This window comes from Nyctereutes procyonoides, unplaced genomic scaffold, assembly GCF_905146905.1.
Source record: "Nyctereutes procyonoides isolate TBG_1078 unplaced genomic scaffold, NYPRO_anot_genome, whole genome shotgun sequence".
NCBI classification, from domain to species: domain Eukaryota; kingdom Metazoa; phylum Chordata; class Mammalia; order Carnivora; family Canidae; genus Nyctereutes; species Nyctereutes procyonoides.
The window spans coordinates 56,279,620-56,296,069 of record NW_026575140.1 but is presented as its reverse complement, the minus strand read 5'-3'; the positions used below and the strand labels follow the sequence as shown (position 1 = coordinate 56,296,069).

The 16,450-nt window shown below is 44.4% G+C and overlaps 1 protein-coding gene across 4 annotated transcripts in view; it reads right to left on the bottom strand.

Annotated features, from left to right (window-relative positions):
• The window catches only part of MYH10 (myosin heavy chain 10), a 121,698-nt gene that overhangs the window by 60,473 nt on the left and 44,775 nt on the right, over positions 1 to 16,450 (bottom strand). For all 4 annotated transcript variants that reach the window (XM_055305128.1, XM_055305129.1, XM_055305130.1 and 1 more), the window contains exons 6-8: positions 11,311 to 11,403; positions 3,009 to 3,072; positions 1,718 to 1,816 (exon numbers count right to left, since the gene is read on the bottom strand). In XM_055305128.1, coding sequence (XP_055161103.1) covers positions 1,718 to 1,816; positions 3,009 to 3,072; positions 11,311 to 11,403 — 256 coding nt within the window. The remainder of the gene's footprint in view (positions 1 to 1,717; positions 1,817 to 3,008; positions 3,073 to 11,310; positions 11,404 to 16,450) is intronic.

Genomic DNA, 16,450 nt, shown 5'->3' with positions numbered 1-16,450 from the left:
TTCAGCGAAGCAGCTGATAGCGACATGGACCTGAAGACCCTCATGTCGAAGGTACAGACTTCCAGCCCAGCCAATGCTCTGAAACCCTTTCTCTTGAGCCAGTTTGTCCGGTAGTGAATTTGCCTTTGAGGGTGATGCAAACCCCTATTTATGACAGGCTATTCTAACGGCCGCCCCCATTGACCACTGATGCTTTAGGGGCCATGAGTTAGAATTTAAGAGAGCAGTGGGATGTTTCTCAGGAGGGATGAGCAGAGACAGGGCTCTCTCCCCTCACATGGGATGTTACCATGTGCTCTCCTGCAGAGAATTTCTGCGAGCACGCCTCTCTTAATTCTTACACCTGCTCTGGGTACTGACTGCTTTCTTTTCCTACCTCCTTCTTTTAACACTTTGATCCATTTTTTTTTTTTAATTCACATTACTAGCACAGAGTTACTGCCAGTCTGAAAGCCTGCGGGTGTCCTCCTCTCCAGCATTACACACGGTCATCGGCTTGAATGCTTAGTTTCTAACAGCAGTGACTCTTACTTTTTCTTGCACATCTTGGTCTCATTTCTGGGTTCAATGCCTGCACAGGTGTCTGTGGTTATTAGCAAGGGCCTGGACCCTAGATGACAAAAGCAGTACGACGCCTGTGTCTGTTGGTATCTCTGGAGAACATATGTAATGTCGCAGAGAAGGAATCAGGAAGTTGTCCCCTCACCCTCACCCTCAAATATCTCTGATCCAGCAAATTTCTGCTTGGGAACCTTGCCCCACCCAGTCCCTAAGCTTCCAGTCCTTAGGATTTGTGACAAAATAAAAGTCCATGATAAGCTCCTTCTTGTACTAGTGGAAGCATAGCATATATTTTCCGTTATAAGCCTGGGAACAAAAATATTTAACTCAATTTTATAATTTTTTTTCGGACTTTTTATCCTTGTAAGTGTTGAAACAGAACTTGTATAAAACTCCATCATTTGTCCTCTAATTTAAAACTTATTTCTTTACTTATTATTTATTCGAGAGAGAGCACAAGCAAGGGGAGCGACAGGCAGAGGGAGGGGGAGAAGCAGACTCCTCATTGAACAGGGGGCCCAATGCAGGGCTTGACCCCAGGATCCCGGAATCATGACCTGAGCTGAAGGCAGACATTTAACCAACTGAGCCACCCAGGCACCCCTGAAACTTTTTTAAAGAAAAGAAATATACATACTGAAAATAATGTAACACGAGCCATGTAACTGCCATTTAAAATAAAGTATTTATCCCATGGAATGGAGGTTAAATTTCATTTCCATTTGGTATGTATACAAATGACAGTCAACCCTGGAACCCCATGGGTCTGAGCGGCATGGGTCCACCTGCACACGAGTTTTTTCTGATAGAATACGGTTCTGTAAATGTGTGCTTTCTTCCTTATGGTTTTCTCAGCATTTCTTCCTCTATTTCCTTTATTGTAAGAATACAGCATATAATACACAGAACATACAAAATACGCGTTAAAGGACTGGTGATCGGTAAGCCTTCTAGTCCATCATAGGCTCTTGTAGTTAACTTCTGGAGAAGTCACAAGTTATTTGCAGATTTGTGACGGTGTAGGGAGTGGTGCCTCTAGCCCCCATATTGTTTTGAGGGTCAACTGTACTGTTTCCCCAAAATGTTCTCTTTCAATAAAATTATTACTAAAAAAAATTCAGATAAATATAAAATAGTAAGAAACTTTAGAACTTACACTTTAGGTGTTCTCCTGCTCCGGATAACAACTGGTAAAAGATATGAAAAGTACGCTCATCTTTTGCTTGACGAACAGCACGAGATTTTTCCAGAAGGTCTGAGTGAGGATGGTTAAGGATAGAATAGAAAGGTGGCCTCCCCTCTGAGTCTATACAAATATAAGGCATAAAACATTTTCTTACTGGGATATATATTAACCCTCTTGTGATTAACCACTCTGAATGATGAAAAATGGTAAGTGAAAAAGGAAAATTCAGGCACTCATGTCCCTAGCTAATCTGCGAGAATGGTGGATGGGAGGGGGATAGAAGATCAGGGTGCTTCCCTCGCCCCACTCCACCCCACCCGTACTCCTAATCCGGGTTATTTTCAAAGAACACAGCGCTAAACCAGGAACTCTAAGAAGCTGTAAAAAGGAAGCTGAGCTGTTGGAGGCAGAGTCAGGAATCAAAGCTCGGTTCAACCCCACAACCCATGTGCTTGGCCCGTGCCCCCCAAGGACCCCTCACAGAAACCCTCATGCAAGTGGCGCCGGCCCATCTACATCCACGGTCTTGCTCGGACTTTCCAAATACTCTTGAGAGCACCCTGACCTGGTGAACCACTGGCATCCTCTGGCTGCTTCTCCAGAGCCAGCTGTGGCACCCCTCACCTGGAAACGTTTTATTTCTATCACTGAATCTCTGGCACTTGCCAGAAGTAGCTGAGAACTGTCACCTGTCTCCTTCCTAACTGGCACACTATCATTCAGAATCATTTCTGTTATTTCTCTAATCAAGTTAATTCTACGTAGACTGAGCATTTCTGATGGCTACTTGAGGCATGTGACATTTCCTAGGACTATTTTATGTGTTGGACATTTGTTTTTCCTCTGGTCTTATTCTGTGTAACACTAACCAAAACTAGTAGAACTCTGTACTTTTACAAGGCTTGTTTTGGGGGTATGTGCCCGTCCCAATACTACCAGAAGCAGATGGTAATAAAGGGCTAACCTGACACCCAACAGGAAACTGAAGGGTGGTTCAATAGGATGGCCTTCACCTGGAGGTCCTCTCCACTGCCCCCGCCCTGTGAACAGGATAGGACTTGGTGTTAAAAACCCCACCAACAAAACAATGCTGAGGGATTAACATTCAGTAGCTGGAAGTATCTGACCAGGTCACCATCTCTCTGGGCTTCAGGCTGATCATCTGGGTGGTGATGGCAGTGATGCCACAGAGGGTCACCTCAAGGCTAGACAAAGATGAAATCCCTCTTTAGTTTGGATTATGTTGTTATGAAAAGGATACATGTTTCAATGTTGGCCCCAACAATATAGCCAGTTACATCAAAGTTGATTCGAATAAACTTGCCCTGAAAACAAATCACAGCAAGAAAATTAAAAATAAGTAAGGACACAGATGATACGAACACTGTAATAAGAAGATAAATCAAAGCGCCCTACGAAGTATCCGTTAGTTATACAAAAATGGGTCTTAAATATTGTCTCCAATAGAAAGAGAAGGAAAAAGCCTCAGTAAATTCCCCCAAAGCAGCAACAGGACAGGCGACCTTCCTGAGCTGTAACATAATAAAAATGAGATCCTAATCATTTAGAACTTTTAAGAAGCTCTTCTACATAATCTGAGATAAGAGGTTTAACAGCATTAAAGGAACACTGGATCCCACCTTATAATGACAGGCTTGAAAAACAGAATAATGTAATTCCCTAGGAAAACAGAAATCCATTCAAGAAAAAAAAAAGAGAACTTGAATAGATTGTAATCATAAAAAATGAAATATAATTACTTCTTCAAAAATGGTGGGTTGGTCTGATCAAACAGTTTTGCCAGTTCCTAAGGAATATTTAATGGCCTTACTACACAACTGTTTTAAGGAAATAGAAATAGTGGCGATTTCATAATTCATTTCATAAAGTTATCATAATACTAATATCAAAGCTGGTAAAGTGATCATTAAAATGAGAAAGCAAAAATAAAACAAAAGCAAGTATCTCACAAATTAAATCCTTTGCCTGACAATGGCAATGAACGGTTTATTCCAGGACTTAGTCCTTCAAAGCTCACTTGTCACACAAATGGTCAAGGGAGTGGAGGGCTTTCTATGGGGAAATGGACAGGCTGATTCCAAGATTTACAGGGAAATGGAAAGGACCTAAAAAAGTCACAACAATGTTGAGGAAGAGCAGAGCCTCAAGGACTCACACTACTAGATTTCAAAAAGCTGTAAGTTTATTAGGACAGGTTGGTATTGGTGGGAGGATAGAGATACAGATCAATGGATTTGAAGAGTCCGGAAATAGACCACACGTATACAGTCAATTCATCTTCACAAAAGGTGCCAAGATAATTTAACAGAGAAACGACCAATTTTTAAAAAACAAAACAAAACAAAACCCAAAACAACAACATCAACAACAAACGGGTGCCTGAAAAATACGTAAAATGAAACCAAAAGAACTTACAGCCTTCCTCACACCATGTAAAAAAGGTAACTCAAAAGAGATCATAAATGTGAAGTACAGGCTAAAACCATAAAACTTCCAAAAGAAAACAGAAGAAAATCCTTATGACCTTAAAGTAGAGAAAGACTTCTTAGAAAACATGCAAAGAGCACGAACCTTTAGTTTATCAACTAAAAACTGATAAACTAGATTTCATCAGAATCTAAAGCCTCTAATTTTCAAGAATCTGTGAAGAAAATGAAAGGAGAAACCAGAGACTAGCAGAAAATATTTGCAAACTACCTACCTGGTAAAAGACTTGTTTCTAGAGTATATTAAAAAACTCTTACAACTCAATAACAAGACAAACAACACACAAAAAAAAAACACCACTGGGTAAATTATCTAAACAGATTATTTCATCAAAGAAGATATGTAAACAGTCAGTAGTATACAAAAGGATTGCTCAATGTCATAAGTTAAAAAAAAATCACAAGACAAAAATGACAAGTTGCTTGTTTGAGTAGTTCTGTTTTTTGGGAGTGTGGGGAGAGAGTTTTGTGTCTTTTTTTTTTTTTTTAAGATTTTTATCTATTTATTCATGAGAGACAGAGAGGCAGAGACACAGGTAGAGGGAGAAGCAGGCTCCCTGCGGGGAGCCCGTTGTGGGACTCGATCCCAGGACCCTGGGGTCACGTCAAGCCGAAGGCAGACGCTCAACTGCTGAGCCAGCCGGGTGCCTCTCTCTCTCTCTCTCTCTTTTTTTAAACAGAAGAAAAACTTTCCCTCCTTCTAAGACAGGCTGTTGTGATCTCACAGAATTACTACTTTCATGCAAATAATCATTTTACACAAATTGTATGATCATGGCATTGAGAGATGTTAACAATGTCCTCCCCGAATGGAAGCAGAATCCTGGGGTTGTGTTCTTCCGACACCTGAAGGACATCATGGTAAGATGCCTCCAGAGGACAAACAGGTGCTATGGGGACACAAAGGAAGGCTTCAAGAAGGATCACTATTTGAGTCAAGTGATCTTATAGCTTATAAATGTGTTAGTTTGCTGCTGGCTAAATGCTACTAAAGGGAGGTTCTGTGCTTCTCCACTTTAAGCTCTCTGTTGGGGCACCTGGGGGGGGGGGGCTCAGTTGGTGAAATGTCTGCCTTCAGCTCAGGTCATGATCCTGGGGTCCTGGGATTGAGTCCCACATCCGACTCCCTGCTCAGTGGGGAGTGTGCTTCTCCCTCTGCCTCTCCTCCTGCGCTCTCTCTTAAATAAAAATTTTTAAAATCTTTAAAAAAAATAAAAGCACTATGAATGGCAGGAGTCCATGACACATGACAACCCGATTTTGATCTCCCATTAGTAAGCATTCCATAAGAGAGAAACCACTCCATACTTTTCAAGGGAAAATTAGGACCTTCTGGCCAACAGCTACTTCAAGTGGCACCTGGGGGCCCCTCTATGCTCCTCTGCCAACAGGGCCTCTTCGAACATTATGTGGAGAAACTTGCACTTACGCTCCCCGCCCCACATCCAACTGCCACACAGGCCAGATTATTCAAGTCATCGTAATATCTGGAATCTACTTCCAAACATCGCAGCATCGAGGGCGTGCTCTGTGTGTGAGCTCACACCACTAAAAATCCTCCAGTCTGGGAGCAGCTTCTGCCCTAAATGGGGAAAGCCATCCTAGGAGTAATGAGCTAGATTTAACCCGAGACCAGATGGCGGGGTTGAAGGCTTCACCTATCTTCATCTCCAAACTGTACCAGAAGCTTTGTTCATGAGTAAGGGGAGTTAATCAAGTGGTCTCGTTGCTTAATATAACAGAGAGGAGGATTCCTGGGGTGATGTGGAAGGACGCAGACACCTCCACTATGGTGGGAACAGGGTGCAGAGACTCCAGAAAGGCCTGGAGGCCGTGGTGTCTGTCAGGAAGGCTGCTTTGAGCTCCAGGCTGAAACGGCTGCATGCCGGGTTCCTACTGCAGGTCACACTGTCTTGTGACAAAGTCACATCAGCCCCCAAAAGTCTTTAGGAGGAGGGTGCGAGTGCTCAAGAACACAGTAGGGACTGCATTCAACTGATTTCACAAAACCATTTCTAGTGTCTGTTTGCTAACAAGTACAGGCAAGGGCCCAGGGCTCTGGCTTGCGTCCGCCATTCTCTGCTCCCCAGAGGTAGGGAGGGCACCGAGCCTTTATTGACCTCTACTGTGGCTAGTTATGCCCCCAAAGGTACGTAACACCAGGGGTTGCCAAACTGGCTTAATTCTGTCCAGAGGAAAAAAAAACATTTGCATAAAGACAGAGAGGGATTCCTACCAAAACTTTCTGGGGGACGTCTCTATTGATACAAGTCAGAAATTGAAGTCCCTGTTTTAAAAGTTTCATTACAAGAGAGTCATTTGACATCAATCCCCTCCATCTGGAACGCATCTGACTTCTCCATAAACAGAATGGGACTAGCTGTGAATGATTATTTTCGTAAGGGTAATGTTCTCAAAGAAGCCCCTCTAATACAAACCATACGCTAGCATCTTTGAAAGAAAAGATACTCTTCAGGAAATTATTCATCTCTATCAGATCAAAGAGAGGGAAACAAATGGATTCTAAAAGCTTACAGAGTTTATAGTTCCAAATATTTCCACCGCAAGCCTGCGTCCTGTAAAGCCTCCACGCAGCTCCACCATACATGCAACGTGTTTCTCACCCATCACACGTTGCTCTTCTGGTGTGACGTGGGACATCCTTCCCGGCCCCAGGCCTGGCCTGGCCCCAAAGCTGTAACTTCCCAGGTTACCTTAGACTGCTCGAGCTTCCAAAACCAGGGCACGCGTGTTCCTGGAGGGTCCAGCCCATGCAACACACACTCCCTGGGCTCAACTGTGCACTATGGCATGTCACTGAAAATACACTGAGGTCAAGACCCAGATGGAAAAAAAAAAAAAATAGACCCAGATGAAGGCAAGCTCAAGCTCGAGGAGGCCACAGGCTCTTGCTGTGTAGGTAACCACATTGTAATTAAATGTATTCCATTAATGTGCACCTACTGTGTACTTCCATGTGCAAGGCACAGCGCCAGGAACTATGGATCCAGAGAGCAGGGAGACAGTCCCTCATGTGAGATACAGGGGTCACCAGGAAGCAGCCTGCTCACCCACAGACTGTGAGTACTTGAGAAAAGCCAAGAGGACACCATGCAGAGCCACAGAGAGACCGTCTCAGGTAGAATTTTAGACCAAGCAGGTGTTTAGGAGAAGTGGAAGGAGAACTGTGGACTGATCTGGAAGCGTGGCAACAGGATGTGCTCCGGGCTGGACAGGGGCCACGAGGAAAGGGTGGGGCCTGGAGATTCCTAGCTATTTTATTTTTCTGGGTTTTTGTTGTTGTGTTTTGTTTTACACTTATGCAACTGGGGGGGGGGGTGCTGATGGGACCACATCCTGACAGAAGACGTAAGGAACAGATTTCAAGTAGAAAAGGTTCCATATGGAACACATGACATCTGAGAGACCTATTCAGACATCCCAATGGAAAGAGCATGTGCACACCATAGTGCCGGGCAGAGGACAGGAGCTCAAGAATTTACTGGAGTGCCCGGCAGTCAAATGTGAATTCTGTACAATGTGGTTAGAAGATGAGCCCAGAGCACCCCAAGAAGCAAAGCATCGGCCACACTTGCAGAGAACTGCCAAAGGGACCTTTCAGCTGCATGAGCTCCTGTCCACAGTGTAACCAGATCCTTCACTGTTTTTTTGTGGAACCACTAAAACCAACTACTTGTTGTGGCTTTGTACAGTGAATGCCTTATGATGGGTTAGTAGCTAGTTACTGCTGTTTCTTAAGAAAAAAAAAAAGTCCTATATATCAACATAAAGCTGACTTTCTAAGGATTGCAACCTGAAGCCAACAATGTAAGGACATGTTTGTGTCTCCGTTGAACTAGCTACATGTAAGAACACTGCCTTAGCGAAAAATCTTCTTTCCTTAAAAACGATGAGCTTTTAATAGATTAGAATGAGTAGACTTCGAGATTATCATCCAGTAGTACAAGTGCTTTGGGAGCTGGCACTCCAGCTGACACTGGGCTTACTAAGGATTTAGATTAGATGGGTGATTCTCACTGGAATCCATCTTGTTAGAAAACCATCTAAGAAATTCTTCCTGCCAGTACAATGTAAAGTTAGTTCCGACCAGAATTATTTACCAACCTTTGGAATAGGATGCATAAATAGTAAGCTTTAAAGAGACTCGTGTATAGTAATTATTTCGCAAATAAATTTCAAAAATGATTACCTTGCTTTAGACTCCAATTTGAAGAAACAAGCTGGACGGGGGTTTCTCAACCTCGACAGTTTGACACTTTGGGCTGGATAATTCTTTGTCGCGGGGCCTGTCCTGTACAATGTTGGATGTTTAGCAGCAACCTTGGCCTCTCCCCACTAGATGCCAGAGGCAGACCACTAAGTGTCACCCAAATCGAACTACCAAAAATGCCTCCAGATGATACCAAATGGCCCCTGAGCGTCTCCAACGGAGAACCACTGATCTAGAGTAATGCAAATTACAGGTCACAGCTTATATTTGTCAATACAGAAATCTCTCTAATGACGTGTGGGAGCCAACTTCCAAGATGGCCTCGGTAATCCCTAACCTTGGCGTTCCCATTGTTGTGTAATTGTGCAGTTCCCTTGCTCCCACTGTACCAGAGCTGGTCTGAGTGACCAGTAGAATACATCAAAGGACTGGTGTGTGACTTCCAAGGTCGTAAAGAGCATTCACTGTGTGGCTTCTGTCCTGCTCTCTTGGATCACCTGCTCTAGGGAAACACCAGCTGCCAGGTCATGAGCGGGCATGCCTCCAGAGAGGCCTCAAGGTGAGGAACCAAGGATTCCTGCCAAAACCTGCCCAAGTCAGCTTGGAAGAAGATCCTGCAGAGGACTACAGCCCCAGCCAACACCACCTTAGTGGTGGTGAGAGGCCCTGAGTCAGAACCACCCATCACACAGACATGCCGAGTGATACAGGTTTCAGGTCACTAGGGTCAGGGCAGTTTGTTACACAGCAACAGCTGACTAATACAGAATACTACTTCCATCTGCACCAAACACAAAATCGCTGGCAGGCAGATGGATCCCGACCACTTAGTGACAGACTCACGACATTCTTTACCAAAGAACAAGGACTGGTTGGCTGCAATTTATCTTTTCTAGGCAAAGAGGGGACAGCTAGCTAGTCACAAAATGGTTTCTCCTGAATTTAAAGTGTGGTTTGGGGCAGGGGGGAATCAGAATAGATTGGTAACTTCACATTTATGTGGTAAAACGAAACATCTTCCACTAAGAAATCCTTGTAAATCTTCATAGAGATGCACATACCAAAGCTGGTAGCTCACTGTTTCTTCTATCCAATGATATAGCCACTAAACACAGGGCTTTCAGTGGGATGAATTTAAGATTTAAATGTGGCTCAGGCTCAATGCTGAAGATCCAGGGGATGATGACAAAAACTCTATAAATGAAGCTTAGTGCCCCCAAATCTTTTATAAACCCCAAAGTCACACCCAGACTTTCTCCTGACACAGGTATATTCGTATCCCACTCTGTATGTTAAAAGCTAAAAAAAAAAAAAAAAAAAAAAAAACCACTACCTAATGGATTTGGATTAAATGAATCTTCAAAATTTATCTTCTGCGAATAAACAATGTCTCAAACAAATAGATCCCTATTTCTTCTGTAACTTGACAGCCTCTTGGACCCTCTGAGGGTGCCATGGGCTCAGTCGGATGTCCTGCCCCCAATTCTTATGTCAAAGTCCTAAGTCCCAGTGCTTCAGAACAGGACTATATTTGGAGACAGGGTCTTTAAAAGATAATTACGTCCAAACGAGGTCACTAGGGCCCTAGTCCCACAGGACTAGTGTCTTTAACAAGAAAAGAACAGGGCATAGGCACAGAGGGAGGATGTGGCCACTGACAAACCAAGGAGAGAGGCTACAGAAGAAACCAGCCCTGTTCTCCCTTGGTGTTGGACTTCCAGCCTCCAATACTGAGAAAATAAAGCCCCTCGGTTTGGGGAGCTCTTTATGGCAGTCCTGCAGACTCCTGCAGATGGTTATCTGGCTACCTTTGGGTTCACTGGGTCCTCTGTGATCCCATATCTGGCTGTTTCCACTAACCACCCCAATCTGTGCCATCAGAAAGTCAACACGAACATCATGACTTCACATCTTCAGGGTAAAACCGTACATCATAATGGTACTAGATTCCCCAAAACTACCCATGAGAGAGTCATGAGAATTAAAGCCTCTCTTAACGTGGCCTTCTGAGCTTTTACAAATACTTCTAGTATCAGAGGAGGGAGAAAAAACATAGATATTAACTCAATGATTTAAGGAGAAATAACTGAAATTGAAGCCCCCTTCCAACCTCACTGTGGAAATGGTTATTGCATCTTGAGGACTATATATCCAGGGTGAGGGCTTTACTGCGGGCAGGCCCAATTTGCTGAATATGGTTCTAGAGAAGATCTGCCACTGATGAGTGGGCTGGGAATAGCTGAACGGGGAGAGTTGATCTGGCCATCGCCTAGAAGGCCAGCCCCAGGCAGTCAGGGACAGGTGATCCAACGGAAGGAGAGAGGAAAGCTCTCCAGGAATTGAGCAAGCCAAACAGCTGAGAGGATTTTTACAGAGAAGGAACAGAACAGACTCATTATTCTGACCTCCATATCCTGTAGAAACAGCAAGTATGAACAGGACAATTGACGACACTGAATACCAACTCTGCAGAGCGTGGACATTCCTAGTGCTGTGTGCTAAGTCCTCCACGCCCAGCCAGCAATGAGTGTTACAGATCGTCCCCAAAGATGAAGAACGAGTCATGTGCCATCCAGTATAATTATATGTGGTAAATACATCATTACAATGACTTCCATATTTTTTCCTTTCTAAAATGCGACCACTAGAAAATTGAATATTACATGAGACCCGTCAATATTCCTACTGGGCGGTATCGCTCCATACTGCATTGATTAGCCTCTCCCCAAAATCCAGGAAGAAAAAAGTACTCTAGCTGCTTAATCCCAATAGACATTTAACTAAAAATCAGAGAAATTAAAAGTTTCTGGTGTTTTCAGACTTACAAAGCGAGATGAATTATCATTTTTCACAGTCTTCGCATTTCCAAAGGATTCCAGGATTGGATTTGCTTGCAAAAGCTGCCGTTCAAGTTCCCCCTAAAAGACATCACACACACACACACACACACACACACACACACACACACACAGAGCATATGAACGTTAATCTCATGTCTTTACTCCAATCCTCGGAGGAAAATACAAAACACATCCTTTTTTTCCCCTCAGTGTTTTCATTTTTTTTGCCACCCTGTACCCTTTTCGGCTTGATTCTTGGTCCCACTGGGCTCTGTCAAAGGAAAACAATTTATAAAGTTTATAAAGTGATCAGAGGGATCAGAAAAGGTTACACTGAGCACAGAAGAGAACTCTAAGGGCAGGGCACATAAATTAGGTGGAGAATTGTGAAAATAAAGCAAACACGTTTTCATGAAATGAAATCTAGCAGGACGCTGCGATGAAGAACATATTAACACTTATGCTTCTGTTCATTTGTCCTCTGCCTTGTTCCAGTGACTTAAGGCAGCCAATTCTAATAATCACCACTAGACTGTGGAAGACGTGCCAAGGGCTTCACGCAGTGTCTTAATGATGCAGACAGGGCAATGTCCTCACCTCCACTTTCAGACAGGACAGAAATGCAGATGCTGTTACGGCCTCTTGCTCAAATTTTAAGGGCTAAGTAGAGTCTGTGATAACCTACATGCTTTATCAGTGTCTTTAGTTATGTGCAGCAAATTCAGCTAGAAGGCAGGTTTTTACAAACAGAAGATGTAAGCACGTTAATATGTGCCTTGATCATGACACACAATAGGAAGCTGTATGAGAAAGCACGATGCCATCACCGGCCACAAAAAGCACTAGAAAGTGACGTTGTGTTCCTGGAATGTAATTTTAGAATTATATCGTAGGGCTTAGAGAAATCTGCTTTTTCCAAACACATATCTTACCCCTGTATTTTAGAATACCAGTATTCTAGACCTGAAGAAAGCCTTACAAACCATCAGGCAAATGGGATTCTCTAAGCAAGAGAGGGATAAAGGGACCCTCACATAAGATTCTTAAACTCATGGCCAGCCGCTGCATGATGCAGAACAAATGTGTGCCATACACTCAGTCTTAGCATCTAGTGCAGCAGGAAGGGTGGGGAAGTGCTATGGAGGCCCAGGGCACAGGGAGGTACTTCCCCACAGGTCTACGCTTTAGCATTTATCTCAATTGTCCAGATCTTGACAGGTCTCAAGCACAACGTACATCTGTGCTATGAACTTCCTTTCCTGGCATTAGATAGGATGCTCCCTTGCAGCGCATCCTCTGGTTTATGGACTTCAAAACACCAGATTATTTCTGATGTAAATCTTTCTAACCATTATACGCTCCCCAGATTTCTTAAATTTGGTATCCTGGGGACCAATTTGAACAACTGAGAAGCATCATTAAGAATGGCAGTTATTGGGGGTGCTTGGGGCACTCCATTGGTTACACGTCTGCCTTCAGCTCAGGTCATGACCCTGAGGTCCTGGGATCGAGCCCCACGTTGGACTGGCCATGACCAACATCTTACAAAGTCTTGGGTATCCTAGCACTGCGCAAACTGGGCTCCAGAATCCTCCTTACCTCACATGGTTTGTGTGATCAGAATGTAAAAACTGTCAGAAAAACTCTGGATTTTCATAAATGGGGCATTACCTTTACACTAACCATCTACTGTTAGATCAGGGAACTAGAATCTAGATTCCTTAAAATGACACACTATCATCCTGTCAAATCATAAGGTAAAAAAAATACTTTAGGGCACCTGGATGGCTCAGCAGTTGAGCATCTGCCTTCAGCTCAGGGTTGGGATCCTGGAGTCCCGGGATCGAGTCCTGCATTGAGCTCCCTATGTGGAGCCTGCTTCTCCCTCTGCCTGTGTCTCTGCCTTTCTTTCCTCTCTCTCTGTCTCTCATGAATAAATAAAATCTTAAAAAAAAAACTTTAATATTTTACCTTTCAGATGTTTTCCTAATCTGGAGGTAAAACGAGTATGGCACATCTCATTTCAATATTCCCTAGAGGTGGTCACAAGGATTCTTTCCTTCTTTGTGTATGTGGGTGTGCTTATGTGAGTGATCTACTGATTCTAGTCCTTCTGCTGGCTTGTGATAACTGGTCGTATCCTCTGCACTGAGCTCATTGTTGGGTCAGAAGGATGCTCCGGGAGTGTCTGCTGAATGAATGTATGATCAGAAGTCCCAAAACCTTCTAGTAGGGTTTGGGGGTGGAATGGTGAGCCAAGAGTGGTGGTAAGAATCGAGTCAAGGGTCTTCACTGGCACCATGGTACCTGCCAACTGAGGCACTCCTGGTCTCTGCTGCTGAGGCCACTATGTTAACAGGGTCGTGGTATCACTTTTCTAACAGACTGGTGACATCAATGGGACCAAGTAAAGATCTCAGAAATAACACCAGAAAACACATAAAAAGGGTCTTGAATTAAGAAAGTACCATGACATTTGATCATTTGGGTGTCATACAATTTCACATTTTGATTAAACAGCGCTAACATCTTTCAAGCAAATTATGGAGCCCCTTAGAAACCATCAGGGGACGGTGGCTAAGTGCTAACCTTTCTGCTAGAATCAGGGGGGCAGGGATCCCTGGGTGGCGCAGCGGTTTGGCACCTGCCTTTGGCCCAGGGCGCGATCCTGGAGACCCGGGATCGAATCCCACATCGGGCTCCCGGTGCATGGAGGCTGCTTCTCCCTCTGCCTGTGTCTCTGCCTCTCTCTCTCTGTGTGTGACTATCATAAATAAATAAATAAAAAATTAAAAAAAAAAAGAATCAGGGGGGCAGTGTTCCTTGTTTGTATTCTATAGGACAACGAGAAAGGTCTACTGGGAACGTAGGGGGAACACTTAGCATTAGCTACTGACATTATTTTTAGAGTTTTAAGTAATTAGAATTATATGATGCTTTAAAGGATTACGAATCCTGATGAAAGTCATGCCCTTGCATTTATTATATAGTAAGTTAATATATGCCTGCTATGTGATAGATGGGAGACAAGTCTGAAGTTGGTATAACTCCAGGTCAGCCGGCAATGGGATGTGGGCTGGGATCGTGCTGGGCTCTGCGGGCCTGGTGGATAAAGCTGCAGGTGTCCCGCTGCCCATAAAGACCTGAAAGAGGTGGTGGGAGCTCATCAGCCATGCTGAGGACCAGACTTAACGTCCACTGGCAGCTCTAACTTCCATGCTGGCTGCTGGCTATCTGCCCCCATCTTGCTTTAGCTCAAGGTAGTCTAGACCAGCAGGTAGGAAGGCATCCTGAACCTGCCATCCACGTGTGGAAGACTCAAGAGGCAGCAGGGCAGGTAGGCTGGCCGGAACGGGTCATTCTTAGGGGATGGTTCAGTGTTAGGAGTCAGCTGTTAGAGCTGCTCTGAAACCAGCCTGGGGCCAGGCTCTGGACACTGCGCCAGACTCTGAGGGTGTGGCACAGCCACCTTTGGGGAGGGAAAACAGAAATCAAACTACCTCCAGCGGACATGAGTGGGGGGTGGACAGAGCCAGGTAAGACCTAACTTTGTTCCAAGAAGTACACCCACAGTTTTATTTATTTACTTAAAAGATTTTATTTATTTATTCATGAGAGACAAAGAGAGAAAGAGAGGCAGAGACACAGGCAGAGGGAGAAGCAGGCTCCATGCAGAGAGCCCAACCTGGGACTCGATCCCGGGATTCCAGGTTCATGCCCTGTGCCGAAGGCAGGCACTAAACTACTGAGCCACCCAGGGATCATCCACACCCACAGTTTATAATGCTATACTTTAAATACTGATTACCATTCACTGCTTAAACACTGTGAGCTTCATTTTGAAAATGGGTGTATATTTCCATTAATAAGGATTAAATTTTAAAGGCAAGTACAGGGTGCCTGAGTGGCTCAGAGGTTGAGCATCTGCCTTGGGCTCAGGGCGTGATCCCGGGGTCCTGGGATCGAGTCCCACATTGGGCTCCCCGCAAGGAGCCTGCTTCTTCCTCTGCGTCTCTGCCTCTGTCTCTCTCATGGATAAATAAATAAAATCTTTAAAAAAATAACAATAAAAAATAAAGGCAAGTACAAAGGCATGCGGGGACAGCTCAAATGGAACAAGGAGGAATGCACTAGCCACAAGATGGGGAAACTAACACCCTCATGAATTGCTGGTGGTGCCGGATGCCCAGCAGCACCATCACTCTTTGCTCCTGAGAATGGTGGGGCAGGGCCTCAAAATGGTCAGTGGAACACTACTGGGACCCAGCTCCTAGGTGCATGCCCAGGAGGATGGAAAACATAGGTCCACGCAGACAACTGTACACACGTTCACGGGGGCAACATTCAAAGTGCCCAAAAAATGTATACAATCCAGACATGTGTCAGCTGGTGGATGGGCCTTTTTTTTTTTTCCTCATGAGTTTCTTTTTGGGGTGATGAGGAGGTCCTCAAGTCTGCAGCAGGGACAGCTACATAACTCAACATACTAAAAAAAAAAATGACAATGCTGAACTGTAGAAATGCATGAATTTTATGGCATGTGAATTAAACCTCAATAAAGCTGTTAAAAAAAAAAAAAAGAATGAGCAAGGAGACAAATAAATAAAGGACTCACAAAATCAGGAACCCAAAGACGCCTTCCCTTGGTTCTGATGATTCACGCTAGTCTGATGACAAAATGCTAGGAACGTATACAAATGGTGCCTGGCACTCTGAGCAAGTTCTGCCCGCACAGTTCAATGTAAATTCACAAACCAGGGATCTCAAACCAAAAGAAACACCTTGCAAAGTACAGACTTTTGGTGGCCATTCCCAGAATGGGGCAAGGGGGTCCCTGGGAAAGGGGAGGGAGTGTGGGCAGAGAAGAGGTCTCTTGACACAGTCCCCTCCAGGGTTGCTGCCGCTCATGAGCATCCCGTTCCTCAAGCTGAGAACCAGCACCCTTCTCAGGTTTCTAAAAACATAAGCAGAGCTGGACTAGACGACTGTGAAAATAAACGTGGAGAAAAGCAGCTCTGGAAAGTCCGCGCAGCGAGTTCATGCAGGCAAGACATGCACATCAGCGGCCAGAGAAGCTGCTGCCTTTGAGAAGACCTGCTCCGCAGGGACTCCTCTGACCCAAAGT